Source organism: Gymnodraco acuticeps, unplaced genomic scaffold (genome assembly GCF_902827175.1).
Source record: "Gymnodraco acuticeps unplaced genomic scaffold, fGymAcu1.1, whole genome shotgun sequence".
In the NCBI taxonomy this organism is placed as follows: Eukaryota; Metazoa; Chordata; class Actinopteri; order Perciformes; family Bathydraconidae; genus Gymnodraco; species Gymnodraco acuticeps.
This window is the reverse complement of record NW_022992206.1, coordinates 1,109,802-1,124,331: the sequence shown is the minus strand read 5'-3', so window position 1 is coordinate 1,124,331 and position 14,530 is coordinate 1,109,802. Positions and strand designations below refer to the sequence as shown.

The 14,530-nt window shown below is 41.8% G+C and overlaps 1 protein-coding gene across 2 annotated transcripts in view; it reads right to left on the bottom strand.

Moving 5' to 3' along the window:
• Positions 1-14,530, bottom strand: part of LOC117539523 (metabotropic glutamate receptor 4-like) — a 221,139-nt gene that overhangs the window by 6,338 nt on the left and 200,271 nt on the right. For both annotated transcript variants that reach the window (XM_034205718.1, XM_034205719.1), the window contains exons 8-9: positions 12,224-12,360; positions 9,515-10,450 (exon numbers count right to left, since the gene is read on the bottom strand). In XM_034205718.1, the coding sequence (XP_034061609.1) occupies positions 9,515-10,450; positions 12,224-12,360 (1,073 nt within the window). The remainder of the gene's footprint in view (positions 1-9,514; positions 10,451-12,223; positions 12,361-14,530) is intronic.

The following is a 14,530-nucleotide window of genomic DNA, read 5'->3' as shown; positions in this document are numbered from 1 at the left end:
CAATTGCCTTATTGTAAGTAATTAACTGGAGAAATTTCTAGCTGATACCTTTAAGTTAAAAAAATTACCCTATTCACCTGGGGTGTCTCGCCTTAATCCACGTGAAAGCTAAATTAAAGAGCTGCACCACGTTACAGAATATTGACTCTAATGTGAGCAGAAGCTGGCAGCAGTCAGCATCAGCACTCTGGAAATAAAAAATCCTGTATTAAAACATGCCATTTTTTATTGTCGAATAAGATTACAGAGTTGGCCTTAGAACGAAGATAGGACTGTTGTTGTTACAGTAAACATGACACTATTCATCCAGCATATGGCAACATGTTTTAATATGGTTCGTCTTTGTTGCTTGCCGTGTTGAAAAAGTATAATAATCCTGCCACTCCAAAATAAAATTTGATCAGTAAAAAACACATTCAAGCCTGACGCTCCAGCATCCGCTCTGCATCTGTTGCCATGGGAAACAAGATAAACTATCACCCTTCTTGTTTTTGACACGTAACCTTTTCTGTCTAAAGCAGAAGCTGTTTTTGTGGAGTTTGCAAAACAATAATTCTTGTAGAAACATGCTTCTTCTGTTTAGGAGACAGACATATTTTGTACATTTAAAAAATGCTGAAAGTTTTCTATTGTTCTTAGGCTACCATGAAAACAGGTTCTCATGTGTAACGCTGACTGAAATATTCAGAAACATGATGATAACATGTGCTGATAGATCAGAATCAACCATGACGTAAAATGCAACTAAAAGATGCTTTTATTCAAAGGCGCTCCACTGTAAATATTTGATATGGCCTCTTTCCCATACAGTGTCCATTAAATTAGTGGAATAAACTTTCAAGCATCACTAGAGATTTTCGGACAGATATAATCGATTACGTGCTTGTCCTTGTAATTGTACGGCTTTCATTCACAGCACAGGTTAACCGTTTTTCCCCCCTGAAATCTTACTACGTCTTGAGGTTGGAAATTGATCGTGCAGATTCCCCCTAAACCTCCATGCGGGAACATTTTCCTGAATATTTCAGATGCATGTGAGAAAGCAACTTGTGATTCCGTCTCAAAAGTATTATTCCTTCCTTTTGACGTCCCATCAGCAGCTGGGAGAGCCCCTCGTGTAGGTCCCTGCCTTTTTCATCAAAGCAGAGTCACATTAGCTTCCCATCCGTGACCCCTGCCTAAATATCTTGTTTGTTTGTATTATTTGTGACTCTCCACAGTGCTTTCAGCGGGGACTGGCTACATCTCATCTCAGCCAGTCGTGGTGCCATGTGGGACCGCTGGCTGGAGAGAAGAATGGGGGCTGTATGATGGAGGGACAGCTGCAGAGCCCCCCCCCCCTCTGGGCTCGGCTCACTGCAGCCTCAGGGACGGACTGTTGAACCCAAGCTGTTCTCGACATAAACAGAATAATAAACTCTGACTTTCAACAAAGAAGAAAAGGGACTCAGTATGTACTCTAAGATACTGTAGTAAGAGATGTACAATAAATAAGAGCTACAATTACAATGAACAGAAAAACATGGGGAAGAAGAAGTTATCTTCATCTTTGAGTATACTACATTTTTATTGGCCAATTAAATTGTCTATAAAACATCAGACAATAAAAAACGTGACGTCTTTGAATATTGTTTTGTCTGAGTCTTAAAAATTGAATTTACTATAATAAAACTAACTGATTGAAGTCATCTAGTTTTTACTTAAATTATCCATTTCCATCATTTAACTAAATAACTAGACGTCTAAACTCTAGTTGAAATAAAATGTTATTTTTTTAGGATCAAAGTTATAAATCTGAAAGAAAGTCAGTCAAAACAGAGTTATTGACAAATAAATTAAATTACCTAAATTATAATCACATAAAACGATCTTATTGAATAATAACATCACTATGTTGATCACAACAGAGCCGGCCAGCTAACCAATCAGAGCAGACTGAGCTCTGGTTTCAGACAGAGGGTGAAAAGAGGTGCTGCAGCGCAGGCAGTATGAGAATGAGAGCTTTTTGAGCATTACAGCATGGAAGCATGTCACAGTATGGAACAAAATACAAATATGAACCCCAGTGTTTCCCACAGATATGAAATATACTTGGGCGGGTGGTGGCAAGGGGGGGGTGGGGTGCGCGAAAAAAAAAAAAAAGTTTTAACAACATTATTTATTGACTTTTCATTCCGGTATAATCATTTTGCGCAAAGATGGCACTGTTTGTCAGAGCACTTCATCCTTCTGGGATTTCATGAAGAACAGCTCCAACGCCTGTGTGTATGGGAATGCCTCTGGTGCTGGTCCATTAACTGCCAGTGTTTCCCACAGATCTGAAATATACTTTGGGGGGTGGTGGTAGCGGGGGGGGGGGGGGGGGGGTTGAGGTGACGTGCAACAACATTAACCTTTCTGTTGGTCGCTTGTTAGCAGACCCTTCACGCGATGGCAGAGCGAACAGGTACAGGCAGGGTCCATAATGATAGCCCTATAGTTTAAATCTACTGCCCACACATGAACATATGGAAATGGGTTACTATTTAAAAAAATAAATGTATTTATTAATGTATTTAGGAACCTATCCATGTGATTTTTAGTGGGGGTCGACCTCAAATCCTCTAGGGGGGTCCAGGGGCATGCCCCCCCGGTAAGATTTTATTTTTTATTTTGGAGTTAAATGCATCATTCTGGTGCATTTTGAGGGGAAAATAAAGAGACTAGATCTATGGAAACACCTATATTTAACAGAACTGTATACATTTCAATAATCATAAAATCAAGGCCATGACCAATAAAATACCATTTCCAATATGAAAAAAACACTGAAACTTGTTTATTAATTTAGTTTTGGTTCATTTATAGTTGTGAGTGTGTCTGTGCTCCTGAATCAGCCTCTCCTGTCTCCCTCCTCTCCCCCCTCTCCCCCCTCTCCATCCTCTCCCCCTGCTCCTCTTTGAGGCAGCAGCAAAGACTAGTTTTCTCTCAACAAGTTTTAAAAGTGTATCTTACCTTTTTTCACCTAGTTAACTTTTTATTTATTTATTCATGCATATTTTACTAATCACATTACATTTCATTTAGCTGAAGCTTTTATCCAAAGCGACTTATAATGACCGATTACAGGGACATTCTCCCTGGAGTAACTAAGGGCTAAGTGCCTTACTCAAGGGCACACTAGTGGTGGTGTTCCTGGCGGGATTTGAACTCACAGCCTTCCGATCTTCAGCCCACCTCACTATCCATTAGACCAATCACTACCCTCTCAAATGGAAATATGTGTTTACATAAATGGTGACCACTCCGTTTGAGACCCACTGAGAACTTAGACTAAGTTAACTATCTAAACACTCAGAGAGTCCTTTACCTCACCTGAGCTGAGGTTATCCCGAGCTTGAATGACACACAGAGACCAATCAAGGGCTTTGATTTATGATCTGTATGACAGTGGCCATGTCAGCAGGCCACATCATGTGGACAGCCAGTCACCCTGTGTGAGGCAGGCCACTTAACAGGCCAGAAGGAGGCGAGATCAGTGCAAGGGAGCGAGGGATCATTGTCCACAAGTTAATCGATCGCAGATGGCGTCGTGGTCACGGACGAATAAAAAAATAAAAAATAAAAAAAAAAATCTTATAAAAAAAAAAAAAAAAACTAAATGGGTCGCGAAATATACTTGGGCGGCCCGCCCAAGTATAGTCTATGTGTGGGAAACCTTGAACCCTGAAAATATGCATAATAGGGCCCCATTGCATGTTTTTAGCACTTTCCAGTCAATGGCATCACTGTTTCTAAATGATCTCAAAGGTATCTTTTGCATTATGTTGTTATTTATCAGTTGACATCTACGGCAAACCAATATATATATATATCTAATATAAGCTAATCTTGGCTGGTATGCCAGCCCTGCTTTACCGATTCAATTGTCACAGTACGATCACCACGAAGAATTGTAACCCGGCTCTTATTTGAAATCAGTATAGCTAGGTTTGGTATTTCATCAAAGGTGCCACTGAATCGCACACACACAAAAATGAGCGCTGTGTTTCCTTACAAATGGACTCCTTATTTCAGTGTCGGACCAACTCCAGTGTTCAATCCATTCATGCGTTTCCTCCTGATTGCAGTGCACAGAGCATGCACACACTGGAGCTCATAAAAGCGAGTTGCTGTATATCTCACACACCTCTCATCACGTTGCCATCAGCAGATCTCGACTGAGGGGAAAACAATAAAATAGGAGAAGAAGTATAGTAGCGGCAGTAATGACTGAACTAGACGCAGAGGAAAACAATGAGGATCTATCTGCACATATAACATGAGAGGAGTTCAAATCAATCCCACAACACCGCCTATGAGCTGAGAGAGAACGTCTGCGATAGCTGATAAGATCCATTTAAGGGTTAATAAATGTAAACAGATTCTATTTCCAACCACAGACTCTAGAGAGCTTCTGCTTCGGGATTCCAACGATCAAATTAAACAGCATAACTCCCTTTATACATTACGCCACCATGTTATTTCTCAGCATGCTATGAATATGTTCAGCAGAGAGGCTTGCTGCATTGGAATTCACTTTAATTGCACTCTAATTAAGCTAATAAACAAACAGAAGCCTAAGGGGACGCAAAGATATAACTGCATTTGGGAATGTCATTTGTACAGATCACAATGGTTCGGCCTTGATTAGCTTCTCGGCCTGTTCGCATATTATTGGAGCACCCAGAGGTCGACATCCAGGACCCAGCGGGCTGCTCTGCTGGAGGCCTAATGAAATACTGCTCTCTGAAGTCCAGGATGTTTTTCAGCTCTTTCTGCTCTGTAGCATCAATCTTCATTATTTATTATTGGGCCTGCGGGATATTACTGAGAATAAAGCCGTTTATCTTTGAGCCGAAAAGAGATAATGAGAGGAATGGAAAGGGAGCTGAGGAGGAGGTAACAGGTAGCAGGGAGGAACTCACCCGTCTGACACCCGGTCTCCTTGAACTCCCACTCTTTGTCTGACTAGTGCACTAACAGCACTTTTTATTTTGTCGCTGAGTTAACAGTGTCAATAGTGTGATGTCTACTTCATAGAGAAATAAACAACACTCAATTCATCAGTCCATTCATGCGGCGTGATGGCAGGACCTTCTTTGTGTGGGCTGATTGAATTTGAAGCGAGCCTATTGTTCTGAAGCCTCATTCCCATGCATGCTATTGTCCTACGCCTCCTGCCTGTGATTTAAACTGCTTCTCCAGGTAAGCAGGTGTCACGTCTATTCCTGAGGCTAGCATAACGCTTGGTGATCACGCTCCATAGATCAGACCAGATGTCCCAGTTTGAATGATAAAGAGCGCCTCCCATGGCATTTGTTACTTTTATCCTGGCACCAGATGACAAATAAATGACTGTGCTTGTAACGCCGAGGCAGGGCGCGCTGAAAAGGGGCGATGAGCACATACGCCGCTCGATAAGGTGAATCAGGACCCGGAGGAAGTGGAGCATTTAATTGCTCTGAAAGACGTGTCAACGTGGGCTGTGAGCGAGGCTTTGTGCGGCCTGCCATTTACAGTAAGATGATTATGAGGTGTTTTTCTTTGACATGGTAATTCCTTAAATAAGGAACATTGTTTATGTAAGAGCTCAGAGAATCAGTCACAGGGTTTGTTTGTTTTCTACATGAAGCCTAGCAGAACCAGCTACTTTGTGAGGCAGTCAAACCTCACAAGTGCTCCAAATGAATCAACAAAATACAGTTTTATTGAATCTTCACGGTTGCAGGTGATGCCTCTTTCCTCGGGATGACATTATGTCTATGTCTCCAAAAATGTAGAAACAATGCATCTGTTTTCAGTGGTGGAAGAATTACTCAGATCGTAGAAGAAAAATAGAAACTCTACATAACTCTGTACAGCCCTGCATTCCAAATCCTATTCAAGTAAATAGTACACAAAATGTAGCATCAAAGTAGACTTTAAGTATCAATAGTATAAATATACAGAATGAACCACTTGTGAATAACCTATTGCTGCATTAAAGTCATTGGTGCGTAAATGTGGCAGCTGGTGAAGGTTGGGCTAAGTATAGGAGCTGATGATATAATGCTTTTATAATAACTCATAATGATATATCACGATGTATAGTTGATTATATATAGGGTTTTAATAATCCAGATCTGCAAGGTAACTGATGGTTTAAAATGAATGTTACTTTGGTTAATATAACAACTGCATAAGAATAAGGGGAGGAGTCTATATACTGTTGCAGCGTCTCAATGCTTCTTTATTTGCCTAATATGTCACTTTAAAGAGCACATATTATTCTAATTTTAAGGTTCATATTTGTATTTTGTGCTCTACTGTGAGATGTCTCCATGCTTTAATGTTCCAAAAGCTCTTTATTTTTCTCGTACTGCCTGTGCTGCAGCACCTCTTTTCACCCTCTGTCTGAAACCAGAGCCCAGTCTGCTCTGATTGGTTAGCTGGCCGGCTCTGTTGTGATTGATCAACCTCTTGTGCCCCTTTCACACCGACGCGTTTTCAGCTCCGGCTCGGAGCTGGAGCCTGAAAAATACCGTTGTTTCCTGTTCACACCGCAGCGGCGCCGCCTCTTAGCTCCGGAATCCGGTTCACTTCCAGCTCCAAAAAATTGTCGGTCTAGAGGCAAGAGCTTCGGAGCTAAGAGGCGGCGTCGCTTACGTCTCTCTTACGTCGAGGCGGGTTGAAGTAGATGCTGAAGACCACAAAGAAGTCTTGCATTTCGCATGTGATGTTTGGAAAGTTCCAAGTAAAGTCGTCCCTTGTAAGGTCGTCCGATGCCTTCCATTTAGTTTCGTAAGAGGATAACCAAAGCGAACAGCGCTTCAATACAATCGGCCATTGTTGTTGTTGTCGATGTGAGGGATTTCCGCGCGGTTTGGATTTTATGAAGCAGGCATGTAAACGGTGACGTCATGACGCAGCAGCGGCAGCTCTGGGCGGTGTGAACAGAGCAGGAGCAGAAAAGGGAAACCGGAGCTGAACCAGAAAAGCTCCCGCTCGGAGCTAGAAAGGGAAAAGCGCTGGTGTGAAAGCCGCATTAGTGATGAAGCTTGAGTGTTACATAGTGATGTCACGATGTTACAGAAGTAAACAAGGGAGTCCATTCGAGGCGTTTCAGACCAATGACATTAACTAAAAAACCTATTTAACACACTACAGGAAAGGGAAAACTCAAAAAGCAGAATAGGGCCTCTGTAATGTAAAATGTGTTGCTTCAGTGGACAGGACTGAAAATACCGATTGCTGTCTCTGTTCTACAATATAAGAAAAAAAAAAGAAGAAAAAAAGATATGAAAATGTGAGTTAGATTAAGTTCTCACGACTAGACATTCAAAAGCCCTCTGGGATATATATTAAATATGATTATTCTCTCTTAAATGAAGAAAGAAAAAAATGTAGGACATTTCCCTGAAGCAAGATTTTGTCTTCCATTTCATGTCTTACCTTAGCAACGCTGAGGGCAATGGTGGAAGTTTTCAAAATGATAAAAGTGGAACTATCTCCCAGACATTGTGTACACCGTTTCTTTTTGCAGGGAATAATAATTAAAGAATGAGTCATTATTATTTGGAAAATGATATATTTAAGCTGGTGAGGGAAGTTTTTAGGGTTTAAAATGAAATGAATCTGAGATAGAAGAAATAGAAGAAGAGAAGAAAAAGAAGACAAAGAAGTAGAAGAAGAAGAAACAAAAAGTATGTCTTCACTTCACACCCTTCAAATATTTTCTTTGCTCTCCTTTCTATTTTATTATTCAAAGCCATGCTAGCAAATGGATTACCTCATCCTCCTAAAAAAGCTGTTCCCTCTCTGTGATTGTATAATTCTCTTTCATCTTCAGAGAGAGGAGATGGCATGATTAAACAAAGAACTCGCTGATATGCACGGCTGGCGGCTGCTGCTGTTGACATGCGCCCTAAGATGCGCAACAGTTCAATCAAAACATAATGTGCATTTCGGACTTGAATTGCTTTTCCTTTATCGCGCAAAATGATCAAAACTGTTTTTTTGTGACATTTCTGTAAACTTTTCTGAATATATCTGTGTAAAAGTAACAAGCGGTATCTGTTGAGCTCAGCAGGACTCTGGTTGTTGTCAACATGTTGCTGCTGTTGCTCAGTTTAGGTTAACAGCAGGAGAGTTATGGTGCAGGAGAAAGCCAATATGCAGATTCACAGAACTTTGGACTTTGTAGTGGTAACACAACATGCAGCATATGAAAGTAAGCTATTGTACTGCTGGTCACATACTGCAATATTAATGTAATTCAATTGGCTGCAGTCCTATGCAGATTTTCTCCAATGCTGTAGACTATAACAAATATTTTTGGGGGGCTGAGCCCGACACAATGCGCACACTCGATTTCTCAAGAGCGTTTTTCCACAAGGTAACTATCACAGCCAGTTTTCCAGGCCAACGTTTTGATGCATTGTTTTGTTTAATCCCAGAGGGAAGGAGGTAAGGATTAATTTGTTGCATCTGTCAGACCCATGCTGGCAGCGCTGATAGTGCCCGTGCCAGTATGAGGCTTTTCCCTCACGACCGTCCCTCTTGTAACCATTGAGCCCCTTTTGTTGCTCTGCCAAAAGACCGCTTTTAACCAGATCTGCGCATTTCTACTCTCATTGTTTGGCCCCTTTGGCTTTGTACCCACACTGATTTTACTCAATGTGAGTTCTAAGCCCAGCTTCCATGTCCTTTGCATCCCTCTTGACCTGTAGCCTCCCAGTGCTCCCAGTAGATGTGATCCACGCCACGGTTCACGCCGTAAGGCACATTTATCTGACACAGGAATATAAGTGTTAGAGTGTGTTTGTGTAAAGAACTCAGGGGTCTCTGATGCACTGTGGCAAACAACCATCACAAATATGTGAGCCCGAGGCATGTATTTATTAGAAAAAGCACTTATTAAACTCTGTGTCCACATTTGGTAGGTTGTAAGTATATATAATATATGTACGTTTATTTAAACATGAGGCTTCTACATGCCGTCCCTATTTTCAGTTGTTGTTTTAGCTTCATTTCAAAAAGGGGTCTTTTCATAAAATAAAGGCAGAGTGGAATATGTTAGGTAGAAAATGAACATTAAAAGTCTGCTGAGACTGAGGGAAAACTATAAACATTGGTGAACTGCAGTTAAAAATATATTCCACATTAGTCCAGTAGTGAAAGTACTTATGAGTATTTTGAAATGATAATGTGCAGTAAGTACTTTTAAAGTCTGTTTTAAGTGGTCAGAAGCTAAAATGGTAGTACTGGTTGTATCTTTGAAAATGCATCATATGTTACACAGCCATATGTTCTGAATGCAAAATGTATTCTGCAAAGTAGAACTATAGTCAGATACATTTTGTTTACTTAGAAGTATAATAATCACAACGTAGAAAATAAAGTACGATGAAATATGTATCTCGGAAGATTTCTAAAACCCTTGAAATATTGCCATGAGTTTGAAATAAAAGCTGTTTGACAAAAGGAAAATAAACACACACAGTTGTAAGCTCACCTTTTCTGTGGACCTTGAAGTGCCAAAGAAGATCGGGATGAAAGCTAGCCATATGATGCAGGTGGTGTACATGGTGAAGCCAATGGGTTTGGCCTCGTTGAACGTCTCCGGCACTCCTCTGGTTTTAATGGCGTAGACTGTGCAGGTGACCATGAGCAGCATGCTGTAGCCCAGCAGGCAGATGAGAGACAGGTCAGAGATGTCACACTTGAGCACACCGCGAGCCATCGTCGGGTTGGACGTCCGCTGGTCCTCATAGTCAATAATGGCCTTGGAGGGATCCACGCCGAACCATATGCACACCCCGAGCAGCTGCACCGAGGCCAGGCTGAAGGTGATGATCAGCTGGGAGGCGGGAGAAATTAACTTGGGCGCACTGATGGACATGCTCCCCTGCTCGAAGATGCGGTAAATACGATTGGTTTTGGTGAGCAGGGCAGCATAGCTAATGCTCATGCCCAACCCCAAGAAGATCCTTCGGAGGGAGCAGATTCCAACATCAGGGGTGGAAATCATCAGGAACGTGGTGGCGTAACAGAGGAAGATCCCCGTAAGCAGCACGTAGCTGAGCTCCCGGCCTGATGCTTTCACAATGGGAGTGTCATTGTAGCGGACAAAGGTGACCACCACAAACACGGTGGCCATGATGCCAAGGACCGCGATGAGCACGGGGATGACGGCCCATGGGGAGCTCCACTCTAGCTTGACGATGGGGATTGGAACGCAGCCTGTGTGATTGACGTTGGGCCGCAAATCAAAGCGGCACATCTTACAGGTGAAGGTGTCTGCCTGGTACTGATAGCCGTCGCAGCGCTCACAGTGCCAGCAGCACGGGATGCCCTTCACCACCTTTTTGCGCTCACCCAGCTGACAGGGCAGGCTGCAGATGGAGGACGGGATCTGACGGACACCGCCGGGCCACTGCATGGAGCGGACCTGTGAGGGTGGCAGAGGGACACAGATAGTCGTTAAAGGTCACCTATTGTGCAAAATCCACTTTTTCATTTATTTTCTACATCAACATGTGTCCCCTCTGTGTAAAGAGATTCTGAGAGTCTCAGGAAAAAAGATTCTCTCTCTTTTTGTCCTGATCCATTTATATAAAAACATGTCTGAAAATGAGCTGATCAGATTTAGGCCACTTTATGATGTCATAACGTTTTTTTGGCTTGTGTAACCATTAGCCAATCACCAACCAAGGTAACCCCCCCTCCCACCTTATCACCTGAATCTCCTCCTAGAGCACCATTGTGTTCTTTTTAACCAAATATCTCTCAGAGGGGCGTGGGGAGGGGCTCCTTATTTTCATCTAAAGTAACAGACAGAGAATCAGCACTTTGGAAACAGGGCTGAAACAGAGGAGATTATGGGATGCTGCAATGATCTGTTTGGTGTTTGGAGCCAAACACTTCAGAGACATCTTCTGTATATATCTGAGACCTATATTGATGAAAAACAGTCAAATAGGTGACCTCTAATAGACGCAGAGAGCAACAAAGATAGAAGAGAAGAGATTTGTGGAGTACTAAACTGTCATTATTCTATAAACGGTGGTATGTAGAGATAGTGATGTGTTATTGATACCCTGAACCTCTGGAGATTAACGACAATCTTGACGCTGGTTACTTCCCGTGTGGTTGTTTGTTCGTGGCCTTAAGTACCAGTGTGTATGCTCACATGCTATTTTTTTATTTGTATTTGGGTGGGGGTGGGAAAGGGCAAACTAGGGGGTCAAATAAAGCGTTTTCATCGACGCAACACTCTCCAGTGGGAGGTCAAATTATACAGAGGGCAAGACCCGAGAGGAAAAATGTAATATATTGTTTGCTCCGCAGGGAACTTACACCGTGTTTCAATTGTGTTCCCCTTTTGTGTATAGTTGTTCGTGTTTAAAGAAAAATCTGTACTTAGCCATGATCAGAGCAATAAAATATGAATTCTGTTTCAGGATACTCCCCTTGTGGATTTTCCCCTTGTACAAGCACACTTGTAAAGATATTACGTAATTTCAAACGGGTCGGCTCTCTTTGAAGTCATGTTATCAATTATTTTCAATTGTGGTTGTTCATTCAAAGCCGGTAAATGTGCCTCTAAATGTGCATTTAATTACGAACTCAAAGAACACTAATTCAATGCGGCTTTAGAGCTGGCACGTTCCACAGTGGGTGCCCACCGCAAACGCTGCTTTTCTTCTTCCACAGCACGTTGTTGAAGGTGCAAAGCTCCTCTCAAACGGCCTCATGTATTCATTTGTACTCTTTTTTTATATTGCCTGCCCAAGGCTTCCTCTTCATTTTGTCAAAAACATTTCTTGTTTGGTTCCTTCATTCAATTGACTGTTATAACTCCGTTACTTCATCATAGCCCCATGCCCACAGTATTGTTTTTTTTTGGAAGTCAGTGATGCCGTCTGGAGAGATGATATTAAATATGTCTGTCCTTAAGCTCTCATGGCTTTCTTTTCATCACAGTCCGCCCTGTTAATCATTTAAAGCGCCCTCTGGATATTTACACCTTTGAAGATGGCACTAAGAGCTATCAAATGGTTCGGGTGGAGTTAGCGAGCAAACACGCAGCTGAAGAAAACAACTTTGCAGAGATAGATTTTTCATTGCAAACACTAATGCAAACATTAAGCGTGTTGACTTAATGCCGTCAAGCCCTTTGAGTTGCTTTGAGGTGGCATGGAATAGAAAGATAAATGCTCACGTTGAGATTGAGTTGATCCGTCCATTGTCCGATTATTTTGTATTCGGCTGTTTGGTTTCTGATCTGGTATTGGTAGATCTCGTAGCGTCCGGGAGCGTCTCCGTTCTCGTTGAAGAGCACTGGGTTTCCAGCTATGCCTAAATGAGAAAACAATCATCATCACCAACATTTAATGCACATCATCGTGTTATTTCCTGTGTGGTGAGCATATGTGAGGGCAAACTAATGTGTTGTCATTGATACTACAGTTGTTATTCCACTACATTTGAAACCAAAATGATGCTTGTGAGTCAGAGGCATGTTTTCCTTATCATTTAGCAGAGAACATCCACTCAGCTGTTTTCTTTTAAGAATAATTATACACTAGACATTATGTTCATCAATTATTATGTTGAGATGTGTGTCTTGAAGTCGGGGTGGTAAATCTATGCAGAGCTTGTTTAATTTCCTGCCAGAGACTTCTGTTGTTGTCCTTTCACATACCAAAAATGAACGTTAGATTTCACCCAGTTTGTTTTCCTCTCACTGATGACTCTTTCCCCTGATTTTATAAACAATGATCCGCTCAGAGCTCTGACAGTGGGATACAGAATGGGGACATTATCTTCCTACATAAGTATCTCGCAACCTAGTTACATCCATGAAAAGTAGAGATAGAATATTTTCCAAAAAACGGCGACAAGCGTGGAATGAGATTGACACAGTCTGGCAGGGTTTTGTAACAGTGATTCATAAGCATTTTATTTTTCGAGTGTCGTGAAAAGTGTTAACTGCTTCTAACAACCTAGCTTTTGTGGATGCGACATCAATTGCCCCTGATTGGATAGAGCACAAAAAAAGATCCCTCCTCCCAAAAAGGTCTTTATTTGAAAAGCAAGCATGCCCAAAAGACCCATAAAGCTATTGATATAATTATACAGTAGCAGCAGTGTTATGCTGGTAGTGTTGCTGCTTTATTCTCTGTTAAACCACAAGTGAGGCATTCAGGGTCCATTTTCCTCTTTCAGTGACAGTGGTGTCCATATGAGCAATTACAGGCTCGAACACATAACCCAAACCATGACAGTGGATGTCTGATTGCTTCAAAGAGCTTTTAAAACCTGAGGAAATTGGAGGAAAAAAAGCAGAAAAAGGCAGAAAAGATTGGCACGATTACATGTTTTGATAGAAAGGGTGACAGCTTAGCAATAGTGTTGATGTGCTTAATATTTATATGTAAACATAATGCCTCTCGGCTTTATAAAGTCACTGTAATCCTCCCATGATCACCAACTGCTTTGTGATGTGGGCGGCATTGTCACGGAGAGAAGCGATAATCCAGCAGCCCTGACTCATGGAGATGTGGATTAGATTCCTCCAACGTTGAAACAAAGAGCAACAACAACAACAAAATACCCATCAGCAGAAATCAATCAGCAGCAATTGGCTACGTTTAACTTCTCTTTTTTTCTTTATTTACCGGGATGCATTCTGTTGTTCGCAGCTTAATAATAAAACAGCTTTCATTAGTACTTATATAGTGGTTTGTTAAAGTTGATTCGATAAGCATTTAGACGGGAAGTTCCCTACTTCTCCCTCTAAGGACAACCTATTCACGTTTTACTATGATTACATGGATCTATTGTTGTGCGTAGACGGCTCTGCTAAGATTGTTCCCTAGTTTAGGTTTCATGTTATGTGTTTAGATAGGTTCCTGTTTTATTTTGATAGTCTTGTCTACCCTCATGTGTCTAAAGTACGTTTCCTGCCTTGTGTGTTTTCCCACGGTTGTGATTGTCTAATTGTCTTCACCAGGGGGGTATACTACGAAGCAGGATTTTCGCTTAGCGGCTAAATTCAGGGAAAACTCCGGCTTTCCGGTCCTACGAAGCTGGTTCTCTTTTTAGCAGGCTAGATCTCCATGGTAACTTATGCTTAGCGGCTAACCTGGTCGGGACCAGGTTAGGTTGCAGGCTAAGAGCTCAACTCAGTGAAAGCACTGCCTGCTGACCAATCAGAGCTCAATGTGCGGAGTTTAAAGCGATCAAGTCATATTACAGGAGAAAGGAAATACAGAAAAGCTGCCGTCGCAGGAAAGACGGCCGGCAAAAATCACCGACTGTGTGAACGTGAACATTAATAGAATATCACCTCCCATCTTCAGAACAATCTGACTATTATAACATTAGCGTTAAGAAAGCTTACTTAAATATCTGCCACAACATAAGTAACCGGATCAGAGTAACATTAAGTACAGTCCGCGGCATATCACTTCATAATGTATCATATCTTTTCTTATCTGAGTCAGCTGAGCCCTATCTGGCCGTG